This window comes from Theropithecus gelada, chromosome 7b (genome assembly GCF_003255815.1).
Source record: "Theropithecus gelada isolate Dixy chromosome 7b, Tgel_1.0, whole genome shotgun sequence".
Lineage (NCBI taxonomy): Eukaryota > Metazoa > Chordata > Mammalia > Primates > Cercopithecidae > Theropithecus > Theropithecus gelada.
The window spans coordinates 60,841,383-60,853,629 of NC_037675.1; the positions used below are offsets into that span (position 1 = coordinate 60,841,383).

The following is a 12,247-nucleotide window of genomic DNA, read 5'->3' on the forward strand; positions in this document are numbered from 1 at the left end:
AGCCATTTAAATATTGCAATTTTTCTAGTAATCATGCCTCTTTTCCTTCTCTAGTTCCAGTGCACTTTTCCAACACATCACTGCATTATTTGAATGCAGCATGGCAGCTATTATCACCTTACTTGTGAGTGATCCAGTTGGTGTTCTTTATATTCGTTCATGTCGAGTATTGATGCTTTCTGACTGGTACACGATGCTTTACAACCCAAGTCCAGATTACGTTACCACAGTGCACTGTACTCATGAAGCTGTCTACCCACTGTAAGTGTTTATTTCGACTTCAGATCTTTTTTTTTTTTTAATCTCTGAGAATTATTATAGATTTTATGGCCTTTGGAGACAAAAACAGGTGTGGGTTTGAGTTCTGGGTCTGCCAGCTGCTGTATTACTTTGAACATGTAAACAGCCTCTTGTAACTTCAGTTTTCTCATTGGTAAAATGGGAATAATGATACCTTATAAGGTGTCGTGAGGATTAAATTAATCCACACATTCTCAGATACTGTATAACTTAGATATAGGAAGCACTTTATAGTAAATGGCATTATTAGAGTCTTGGGTTAGTGTATTTTCTTTTTTTCTCCCCAAATAAGTATAATTTCTATTAGAATGTTTTGTTTTAAAAATATTAAATTCATAAAATTCTGTATGCAATTATGCCAGACTATTCCAGTTTCAGAATTTTTATGAATTTTTGTAAATTCTAGAACTAGAAAATGAATCAAATTCATTTTGATATTTTTTGGGGGAAAGGGAAAATAGAAGTCTGGTATTTATATTCTTATAATTGTAGCGGGCTTTCAGTACATAATATGCTCGGGGAAATTAGTCCTTTTTGAGCAACTTCTTAATAATAAAACATCAAAAACGTAGACATGCATATAGGTACAAAACAACCAGATATAGAAAAATGAAAATCATCTTTTCTGCCTGCCAGTTTTTTGTTTGTTTTTGAGACAGAGTCTCGCTCTGTTGCCCAGGCTAGAGTATAGTGGCATGAGATCTCAGCTCACTGCAACCTCTGCCTTCTGGGTTCAAGTGATTCTTGTGCCTCAGCCTCCCCAGCTGGGATTACAGGCATGTGCCACTATGCCTGGCTAATTTTTGTATTTTTAGTAGAGAGATGGGGTTTTGCCATGTTGGCCAGGCTGGCCTTGAACTCCTGGCCTTAAGTGATCTACCCACCTTGGCCTCCCAAAGTGACGGGATTACATGCGTGAGCCACTGGGGCCTCTCACTGCCAGTTTTTAGGTATGACAAATTATTTTTTTTATATATATATATATATTCACACACACACATATATACACACACATATATATAATATACATGCACACACACATATATACACACACATATATATACATATATAGCTATAATTTTTATATAAAATACTATATAAAAGACTGATAATGTCCTTTTTGTTGATTCATTGATTCGTAGAGCTTAGCTCTAAGCATTAATTACCCTCTTGTCATGTAACTCTCCTGAGGCCTTGCATAACTTAACATAGTCCTATTTGGAAAACTTAATAAGTGAAATGAATATTATATTTAAATAAGATATAAGGTAATCTTATTTAAAACAAAATCAGACTTACTTACCAACAGTCTCATTTATGTTACTTATACTAATATTTGTAAAGCCTACATTAGGAGGGTAAGAAAATATAAGATTGGAAGAGAAATGGCAAACAGGTACTACCAGCCCTCATCTGCACCTGTAATAGTCACTTCTAATTTATTATAGCACTTTTTCTGCTGAATTGAGTGTAGGCTAGAATCTTGTGGCAGCACTCTCTGTCAATCATAATCATCACACAGCTTCATTGATTAGGACATTTTCTATCTATTCACTATCCCTGAATCAAGATTGTTTGTTTTTCTTCCTCAGCACCTTTACCAACAGTCATTGTAGAACAGCTTGCCTGCCTTGTTTTATTAATTATACAAAACAGTGATTTTTAAAATTATGAGATATTATACTGTCGTATAGCATTGGGGTTAGGCATATTATTTATTTACCTAACCATTCTAAATATAAATGTTTGGTCAGACTAGGCTAAACATTTCTGAAGGTTGTAGGGCTACCACAAGTCATAGTAATTTTTTTTTTTGCAAGTCAACAAAAAGTAATAGCACACAATTACCAGAAACCTTTGGAACACTAGTGCATTGACAAATGAAGGCTGTTTTTCCCAATGTATATATAGCCTAGTTTCTTACAAATTGAAAAATACCACACTACTTTACTGATAGTTATAGTTTTAAGGGGAAACAGATTAGATGAGGCATGAAAAAACATGTAAGCTTCTATCATTATAACTTACTGCAAAAAATAACTTTTACATTACTAAAACTTTAAGAATGAGTTATGGAAAATGGCAGTTATTACTGTTATAGCAATAATTAGCTTTAGTTTGTCAAATTTAAACTATCCCCACATGTAGGCAGCATGGATTGAAAGAGGGGAAGAGTGGAATGGGATGAGGTCTTCTGGTGGAAAGCAGGAGTGGGAAACGTAATCACTTCCACAAACTAGTTTCCTAGTTCATTTGGAGAAACAGGATGGTTTCCTCCTGATTAAAGTGATAATCTTTTTGGAGCTCTTAAGGAATTACAAGTTGTGGGAATGGACAGATTTTGTTTTGTTTTGCTGTTGATAGGAGGTAGCAAACAAGACTAGGAAACTAATTCATTAGAAGAGGTAACACATGATGGTTTCCTCTTGATTAAAATCATCTTTTTTAGAGCTCTTAAAGAACTACAAGTTGCAGGAATGGATAGATTTTGTTTTCTTTTGATGTTGGTTGGGGGTGGTATAACAAGACAAAAAAAGTATCACCCAAAAGATCAAACATGTACTAATGTATTACCGTACAGGACTGAACCTAAAAGCATCACAGAAACACAGGATTATGGAAAAGCATCACAGAAACACAGGATTATGGTATCATTTTGCTGTGTGGGTAGAAAGCATGTGGTCCGTGATCTGAAATGACTGCTGACTTCGTAGGACACTCCCCTGTATAGGGAGAGGGTTTGAGTAGCAAGATAGTAAAAACAATTTGAAAATACTCAGGAAAATTAAGGTAGAACTATGTGGATAAAAGTCCCATTCAAAGTAAAGTACTAGAAGTCTGGTGACACAGAGCTCTTTCTACAGCTTTTTTTTTTCTGATTATAAAAGTTACATTAAAAATGGGACATTTCAAAAACATAGAATAAAAGCACACACAGAATAAAATAATCTGTAATTCTATTCCATGAGATGGATTCTGCTAAAAATTTTGTCTTTCCAGTTTTATTTCTGCATGTGTATGCATACATTTTAAAGACTATTAAGGCTATACTATGACATGCTATTTTGTAAGCTGTTGGTACTTAATATATTAGGCACAGTTAATTTTGTTAACATTTATTTCATAACTAGATTTTTATGTCTGCATAATATTGCAGCATGAATATACTATAAAATATAACCAGTTTCCTATAATTGAATATTTATTTTCTTTAGGACTTTTCTTTATTATAAGTGATTCAATAAAAATCCTTGTGCAGTGGGTTTTTTAATGTATCCCTGGTTGTCTCCCTTGGATAAATTTCTACAGGTAAAATTGCTGAATCAAAAGGGATAAACAGTTTTAGGATTTTTGATACATATTTCCAGACTGCCTAAGAAAGCAACCATTGTACCTTTGCTAGCAGTGTATGAGAGCCTGTTTGGCCAGCCTTCTGCCAATCTGAATATCCAATGGATAGAGTAAATATGCTTTTTAAACATTTTTTAGGCTCTTTCATTTAAAAGTGATCAAGGATAAAAACATTTTTAAAACATTTTTGATGTTACAAATTCTCTATTTTATTTTACAGATACACCATTGTATTTATCTATTATGCATTCTGCTTGGTATTAATGATGCTGCTCCGACCTCTTCTGGTGAAGAAGATTGCATGTGGGTTAGGGAAGTCTGATCGATTTAAAAGTATTTATGCTGCACTTTACTTCTTCCCAATTTTAACTGTGCTTCAGGCAGTTGGTGGAGGCCTTTTATGTAAGTTTGATGGGTACAGTCAAGTCAATGAAATATATTTATTATTGTATGCAGTAATATTTCCTCTAGATTTAACTTTGGAACTTTTTCCTTAAAATAGTTTGCTTAATCCTTTCTTTTTTTTTTTTTTTTTTTGTTGAGATGGAATCTCACTCTGTCAGCAGGCTGGAGTACAGTGGTATGATCTCGGTTCACTGCAACCTTCGCCTCCCAGGTTCAATTGATTCTCCTGCGTTGGCCCCCCGAGTGGCTGGGATTACAGGCATGTGCCACCATGCCCAGCTAATGTTTGTATTTTTTTTTTAGTAGAGACAGGGTTTCACCATGTTGGTCAGGATGGTCTTGATCTCCTGACCTCATGATCCGCCCACCTTGGCCTCCCAAAGTGCTGGGATTATAGGCATGAGCCACTGTGTCCAGCTAATTTGTTTAATCCTTGAAAATAAACCTTAGTGTATGTTTTTGCTAAAACATATGATCAGTATTATAAAGAAAAGTCATGGATTTCTTGGAATGGAATAAAAATTCTCAAGAAATCAGTGACAGCTAATCAAAACTGATTTCTGTTTAGAGAATACTTTGCATTTGAAGCTTATGACCAAATTAGAAGATTTTAAAAATCTAAGTATATCATAAGAAATAGACACTGGTTTTTATTTAGGAATTTATGAAAATTAGTTTTGATAATGTATACTGTTTATTATTAAGTAAGGTCTTAGGTTTCTAAGTTCATTTATGAAAACCTTTTATAGTAAAAAGTCCTCAATATCTTTTATTTTAATGTAACCATTAATTCATTTGTTTAGTAACCATTTAGACCAAACTGTGACTCAAAAGAATAAGAAAAATTCACGGTTAAAAACCTCACATACAACCAGGAGATAAAGCAGGCAAGCCCAGTGGCTGAGAAAACGTAGTGTGGTTCTTTTGAATATGTGACATTGAACATTCCAAGGATGTTGGACATCATCCTTTATATGGAGCTTGGTAATGTAATTTGGTAATATAGTTTAGGAATGTAATTTGGTTCAAGGTGATGGTGGGGCTTGAGGGTAAGACCAAGGGAACCAGAAATTCTGTTATCCCCTGTATTCTGGTTTACAGATGAACTGTTTCATTTGGCCTGCACAGGATTTGAAAATCTATAGTTCCCTCTAGCTCCTCTCTCCCTGTTAGATTTGGCCCATTCCCTGTACCTTCCTGGCTAGCCTCTGTGTCATTTGAGGTTGCCATTCTTGCTCTAGGGAATAGGGACCTGTTCTTAAAAGGATTTAGGCAGGAAGAGTGACATGATTACATTTGCACTGTAGAAAGATAACTTGATACATGTGGAATTCTCTACCTATGGTAGCAAAACACTGGGAATGAGGAGCAGCTTCAAAGATAGCATTCACTAAGCTAGGTAACAAATACAGGGGTTGAAGGAATGGGACAAGAATTTTATAAAGTAGCTTTTTGACTTAGTAACCAGTGGATGGATAAATATGAATATTAGAAGCAGCAACTAGGTTGGTGAAGAGAAATGAATTCAGTTTCAGTATTCGTGGAATAGCCAAAAGATTACAGGTAGTTGTTTCTGCTAGGCTGGAAGAATTAAGAATTGGCCGACCTCAAATCTGTAGGTTCTAGACCGCAGGTGGTGCTATTGTGTAGAGCCTTTTGGCTATGAAATGGAAACAAGGGAAACACTGTGAAAAGCAGGAAAACGTTTGGAAAGCTAACCCAAAGAGATGCCAGACAGCATTGCTTTCTGTATTGTAGCTGTCTGTATTGAAAAATAACTTTTCCCACAGTGAATGTTTTTATCATTTTAACAAGCTTCCACTCAAAACACATTCATGGGGGACTCAAGGAGGTACTGTTCATTTGCACTACCAACTCATAATGTTATGATGTTGAAAAAAAGATAATTTTTGGTTTGTAGGGATATAGCAAGTCTGGGGAAAGCAGAGCACCAGGAAGCTTCTGATAGCTTAAGATAGTGAAGGACTGGGGGTCTAGGGCATGATTAGGAATATGTCAGTGACAAACTTTTACCTTTTTTGCAAGTATTATGGAAGCCAGCTTCTAAGTGTTATCTGTATCTGAACCACCAGGGGAACTAAAATGCATATCCCTAGACCCTACTCCAGACCTGGTTGCACAAAATCTCAAGTTTTTTTATGCACTAGAATTTAAGAACCACTCCAAATCCTATCTCTAGCCCGGCACCTCCCTCTACTCCCCACAAATTTGGGCTTAGTTAGAAACTTCCTCTTTATTCCTTTTTACTGTATATGGCTTTTTACTACCAGGTCTTCAATTTGTATCATTAGCAACATTGTTTAGCTACGTATAAGTTAGAGTTTTGTTTTTTATTTTTTATTTTTTGAAAGGCTGATTGAGGACCTAATCACTGTCTTATGAAATAAAAGGTTATAAATGTCAAATAAGTCATTTAGTTCTTTAGTAAGTTGGAATCAGGCCTGTATAGATAATTCAGTTTCTGGTGCTGAATCCTGAGTTAACATTTGAAATTGTTCCAAATGGGTTCTACTGCAATGTAGAATGATTAGTACTTTCATAAACTGAAGTCGTTTACAAATAATTGTATGAAAAATAATTCAAAGGTGTTTTTCTCAATTTGTCCATTTATTTTAGTGTGTTATAAATTTGAAACATTTTAAGAGAAAAGTGGTGTTTTAGAGGAAAAAATTTGCTTAAAGTATTATTGTACTGTATTTAAAGTAGAGATTGCTGGAATTTTGATATTAAGAATACTGAATGATCTCTTTATCCTTTAAAGTTTATTGATAAATGACCTTTTCTAAAGATTAATTAAAGCTGAGTTACTCTTATAGATAACCTTTCTCAACTGAGGGTCCCCACCTGGACCACAAAACACAGAAAATTATTTGACCATTTTTTGAATTCTCCTAAATTTAGTACATAACCGGTACTATTCTAGAATGCAGAGGAGAGAAGTTAATTATTTACATTCACTGGATGCCTTAAGGCAGGGTTCTTCAAAGCTGGCCCAAGGATACTTTTTACATTTTTTTATGGTTAAAAAATCAAAAGACTTATATTTCTTGATGTGAAAAATGTATGAAATTTATATTTTACTGTCCATAAAGTTTTTATTGGAACACAGCCATGCCCATTCATGTATGTATTGTCTATGGCTGCTTTCCTGCTACAGCTGCAGAGCTGGGTAATCGAGACAGAGACATGCAGGGCTAAAATCATTTACTATCTTGCCCTTTCCAGAAAAAGCTTGCTGGCCCCTGCCTCAGAACCTTAGGTTGTAAGTCTCACAGAACTGGTTGAGAAAGGATTTGACTCTAAGAGTTACTATTTGAATTTATTTGATGGTTTATTGAGAAAATTTGTTTAATTTCTAACATAACACCAATGCTTCTCTTTCAGATTACGCCTTCCCATACATTGTATTAGTGTTATCTTTGGTTACTCTGGCTGTATACATGTCTGCTTCTGAAATAGAGGTAGGAAGTCTTTTTTTCCTTTGTTAAAGACTTTTTTTGATAAATTTGACAAGTAAATATCAGAATAGTCCATATGATATGATATAGTACAACTAATTGTTTTAGTAATCTTTGGTTGATTGATGCCACTTGGTAGCTTTTGGCTTGTTAACTTTATGAAAAGTTGTGTACTAGACTATATATTTCCCTGGGAAATGAGTGAAAGAGTGAAGTAGTCAGGCTCAACTATCCAGCATGAAAGAGAAAAGTCGTTTCACACAGTTTACCCGTGTAGCAAACATATAATTATTGAAATGTTGAAAGTTACTAGCACTATTTTGAGAAAAACCATAAAAATGTTTTATATTTAGAACTAATTTTAAACTTTATTTTACAATGGCAACATTAACAGTCATCAATAATTATGTGTTCCATATCCTTCTTTGTTTTATCACAAATTTTATTTTCTTGATTATGGATGTTTACTTTTATCCCATAATGTTTGGGGGATTTGGAGCTAACATTAATAGCCACATTATTCTGATACTGTTCCTTTTTCACGGTATCCATTTTGTACCTCTAACTTTTTAATATTTCAGTGTAAGGCCACTATTATAAAGAACTCCTTTTTAAAAACTATATATGTGTTTATTTTCAGAATATTTTTGGCCAAAAAAGTATCTTTTGACATATTTATAGTCACTGGGTAGAATAGAACATCATGTCATAACGTTTATATTTTCAGATATTCTATTAAGGAACTAAGCTATTGGTGGAAAACATGAACAACAAATGAGAAGTAGTAGTATATTTGACTCTATATCTAGGGGAAAATGTATTCATTAAACTTTGAATCAAAATGGGCATTCTTGTACATTATTTGTTCATATGCAATCTGACATTTTCTTTCTAAAATAATGATGCAGCTCTCTACTGTTAATATATTACATTTAAATTATTGCTTTTAAATACGTTAATGGCTCTGATTTAAGAACTCTTTATTCTGAGGCCAATCTGAAGTGTCTTAGTACTCTTCCATCCTATACTTGCTAATCTAAGGCCTTTGAACTGTCTCAAACTACCCATGACAATTGATATGTGCTTTGTCATAATTCATAACATAAAAGAAAACTCAACTGAGAGAAAATAAGTTGTAAACTATTTTGGAGTGGTTACTGTTGATGCCACTTTTTCTGTTGCCTTAGTGAGACAGTGAGTGGGGGAAAACATCTAGGAATCATAGTGACTTTTAGGTAGGATAATAGTGGAAGAACTAGACAGAATGTTTTTATAGTGATTATTCAGTTGTTTTCATCTGGAGATGATCCTCATTTTTCCTTTGTAATCTTTAACCAGCATTGAAATATAATTAATTAAAGAAGCTAGGCAAATTAGTTTTGGCACTTTTATCAACTCTAGGGAAAGATTTGAAGGAGGAAATAGTTGGATATTTGGATATTTGAATAAAATCAGGTTTTTAATTAATTAATTATTTATTTATTTATTTTTGGCGGAGTATCACTCTGTTGCTCAGGCTTGAGCGCAGTAGTACAATCTCAGCTCACTGCAACCTCCTCCTCTCAGGTTCAAGCAGTTCTCCTGCCTCAGCTTCCTGAGTACCTGGGATTACAGGCACACGCCACCACACCTGGCTAATTTTTGTGTTTTTAGTAGAGACGGGGTTTCACCATGTTGATCAGGCTGGTCTCGAACTCCTGACCTCATGATCCACCCACCTCGGCCTTCCAAAGTGCTGGGATTACAGGGGTGAGCCACCAGACCCGGTCTTGAATTTTTTCATCTTATCCATACTTAAGAATTAGCCATACACTGTTAAATTAGCTTGAACTTATTTGTTTCTCTGCCCCTGTGAATCTCCTATATAAAATGTTCACATACTTCAATTAGCATGAATCAGAAATGGGGACCTAAAGCAGGAAAAGACAGCTTAGTACTGGTTGAGTTGATGAGCTGTTTAATGATAAGAGAAAGTTGGTAACTAACCTGTTGCAAATTACGTTTTAATGTGTTCATTAGCACATTTAGGTATTAATTTTGTATTAATTTCATTCTTCTAGTTTCTGCATACTATACAGCTGTATTAAGGATTAAAAGAAAATCAGAGTGTTCATGGGTCATTTCTGCTCCCTTACTATTCATGCAGCAGGCTCCAGGAATGTTAGAAGTTAAGGAGGTTGGGTTTCTGTACCTCCTATTTCTCACCTGTAGATCTATAACCACCATGGATCAGGCCAGGAAGAAAGCATATAAAGTGGAGTTTCTGTTCTAGTTTATATCTTTCTTTCAGAAGAAACTATAGTGTTTCCAGGAGTGAATGATGGCATAGACTAGGACTTCAGAGACATGACGTGGCTCTCGTCTGGGTGCCGCTGCTGAGTGCTTATATGACCTTAGGAGCCTCACTTTCCTCATCTACAAAGTGGAGTGGCTAGACTGAGTGATTTCTTAAGTCTTTTGTAGCTCAAATATTTTATGATTCTGAGATTATAAATAATACATTTTACATTAAAATAAATTATCCAGCTGATTTAGCCTGATAATCTGTATTTCTTTTTTCTTTCTTTTACAAAATTATATAGAACTGCTATGATCTTCTGGTCAGAAAGAAAAGACTTATTGTTCTCTTCAGCCACTGGTTACTTCATGCCTATGGAATAATCTCCATTTCCAGAGTGGATAAACTTGAGCAAGATTTGCCCCTTTTGGCTTTGGTACCTACACCAGCCCTTTTTTACTTGTTCACTGCAAAATTTACTGAACCTTCACGGATACTCTCAGAAGGAGCCAACGGACACTGAGTGTAGACACGTGAAATGCCAAAAACCTAAGAAGTGCTCCTAATAAAAAAGTAAATCAGTCTTAACATTGTATGAGAACTATTCTGTCATATATGGGAATAAGATTGTCGGTATATCGTAATGTTTCGGTTTGTTTTTGTTTTGCTTATGGTTAGACTTACAGACTTGGAAAATGCAAAACCCCATAATACTCTGTTATACAGGGTAATATTATCTGCTACACTGGAAGCCCACTAGGAAGCCCTTGCTTCTCTCAACAGTTCAGCTGTTCTTTCGAGCAAAATCATGTTTCTGTGTACCTAACAATGTGTTCCATTTTATGAAGAAAAACTTTCAACACATGTAATGTGCACTCCTTAACAGTGGCATAATTGTACATACCTGTTGTGTTTCAGTTTGTTTTTCACCTATAATGAATTGTAAAGACAAACATACTTGTGGGGTCTGATAGCAAACATAGAAATGATGTATATTGTTTTTTGTTATCTATTTATTTTCACCAATACAGTATTTTGATGTATTGCAAAAATAGATAATAATTTATATAACATGTTTTCTGTCTATAGACTGGTTCAAGGCTTGTTTGGATTATTGTTCCTGTAAAGAAAACAATAATAAAAAGCTTAACTACATAAAATTTCAATGTTTTGACACTTAATTGTTGTTTGGCACAATAGTATGGAAGTAATTCAAACTGGTAAATAGTTTCCTCTCATATCTCGGGTATGTATACATAGCATATTTTATTGATCCAGAGATACTTTTTATTTCACGTTTTGACATCTCTGAATTAGGATGCATCTTACAACTGATGGCTTATTAGATTTATGAAATACAGAAGATACACAGTATAAAAAGGGTTTTCCTGTGGTTGGTTTGTGGTTTGTGATAGGTTTTCTGTGATGTTTATGCTTTGAAGGCCTTGAGACTTAGGGTCGCAACCATGGAAGCAAAATGAGATTTTTAGCTCTTAACCTAACAATCTGACCATGTTTATCCATTTTTATTGTTTAGAATTTTATTTATTGATTCTGCTACTTGGTGGAGGTTGTGTGAGTTAGTTAAATTTTAAATGTTTAAGACTTCTATTAACAGCTGCAAAATGTGAAAGCAAGTGCACTCACTTTTCCTGTAGTTCTGTTTGTCTTTTGAATTCACAGCAGTTGTATCCTTGAGTTATTTTGTTTGTTATTCTTTGTTAATATATTTTTCTCAGTACATTTAACCACTGGGAAATGAACTCTTGGTACGAATGTGTTTCTTCTTTTCTGTAGGAATAAAAAATAAATGTAAAAATTCTATTCGTACTGCACATATGTTTGGGGGGTTATTAGTGTTCATTAAAATTCTGAGTTGCCCAAAGAATCCTCAACTGGGTAATTGTATAATCGGGATAGAGTGGGGAGGGTGTCATGTGTCTGATTACTAGGACTATATATTCTGGTCCACTTGGAGCCATTTTTACAATCTTTTTTTTCATATGTCCTGTTCTAGCAGAAAAGTATATATGCAAAAGAAGAAATTATAATTACAAGGCCTCCCAGGCAAATCGTTTCCAGAATACTTAATATATATCTGCATTTTTAATTTGCTTTGGTAAGAATAAGACTAGAACAACTCATAGCCACTGCAATTGCTAATGTTACTAAATAATTTGTTAAGACATGGTCATTGAAATTTTAAAATCGACCCTTGTCTTAGCTCAGCTTTGTTAAGTTTTGACTTAGGCTCTTGTAGCACACCACAATCCTCATCACTACAGTGGATGGTAATTTTGCTAACCAGTCCTGAAGAGGTCATTTAAAAGTCAAAATACAGGTGGAATATCTCATATCCAAAAATGCATGAGACCAGAAGTGTTTCGAATTTCAGGTATTTCCAGATTTTGGAATATTTGCATTATACTTAACT

General features: G+C 34.5%; 2 protein-coding genes across 6 annotated transcripts in view; one reads left to right on the top strand and one right to left on the bottom strand.

Annotated features, from left to right (window-relative positions):
• The window catches only part of JKAMP (JNK1/MAPK8 associated membrane protein), a 22,532-nt gene extending 10,898 nt beyond the window's left edge, over nucleotides 1-11,634 (top strand). For 4 of the 5 annotated variants that reach the window (XM_025391489.1, XM_025391492.1, XM_025391490.1 and 1 more), the window contains 4 exons: nucleotides 55-261; nucleotides 3,872-4,053; nucleotides 7,462-7,538; nucleotides 10,118-11,634. In XM_025391489.1, the coding sequence (XP_025247274.1) occupies nucleotides 55-261; nucleotides 3,872-4,053; nucleotides 7,462-7,538; nucleotides 10,118-10,336 (685 nt within the window). In that variant the 3' untranslated portion in view covers nucleotides 10,337-11,634. The remainder of the gene's footprint in view (nucleotides 1-54; nucleotides 262-3,871; nucleotides 4,054-7,461; nucleotides 7,539-10,117) is intronic. The other variant, XM_025391493.1, reaches the window with a different exon arrangement.
• The window catches only part of CCDC175 (coiled-coil domain containing 175), a 61,665-nt gene continuing 60,750 nt past the window's right edge, over nucleotides 11,333-12,247 (bottom strand). Inside the window, exon 20 of the mRNA XM_025391483.1 lies at nucleotides 11,333-11,604. Within this exon, the coding sequence (XP_025247268.1) occupies nucleotides 11,558-11,604 (47 nt within the window). The 3' untranslated portion in view covers nucleotides 11,333-11,557. The remainder of the gene's footprint in view (nucleotides 11,605-12,247) is intronic.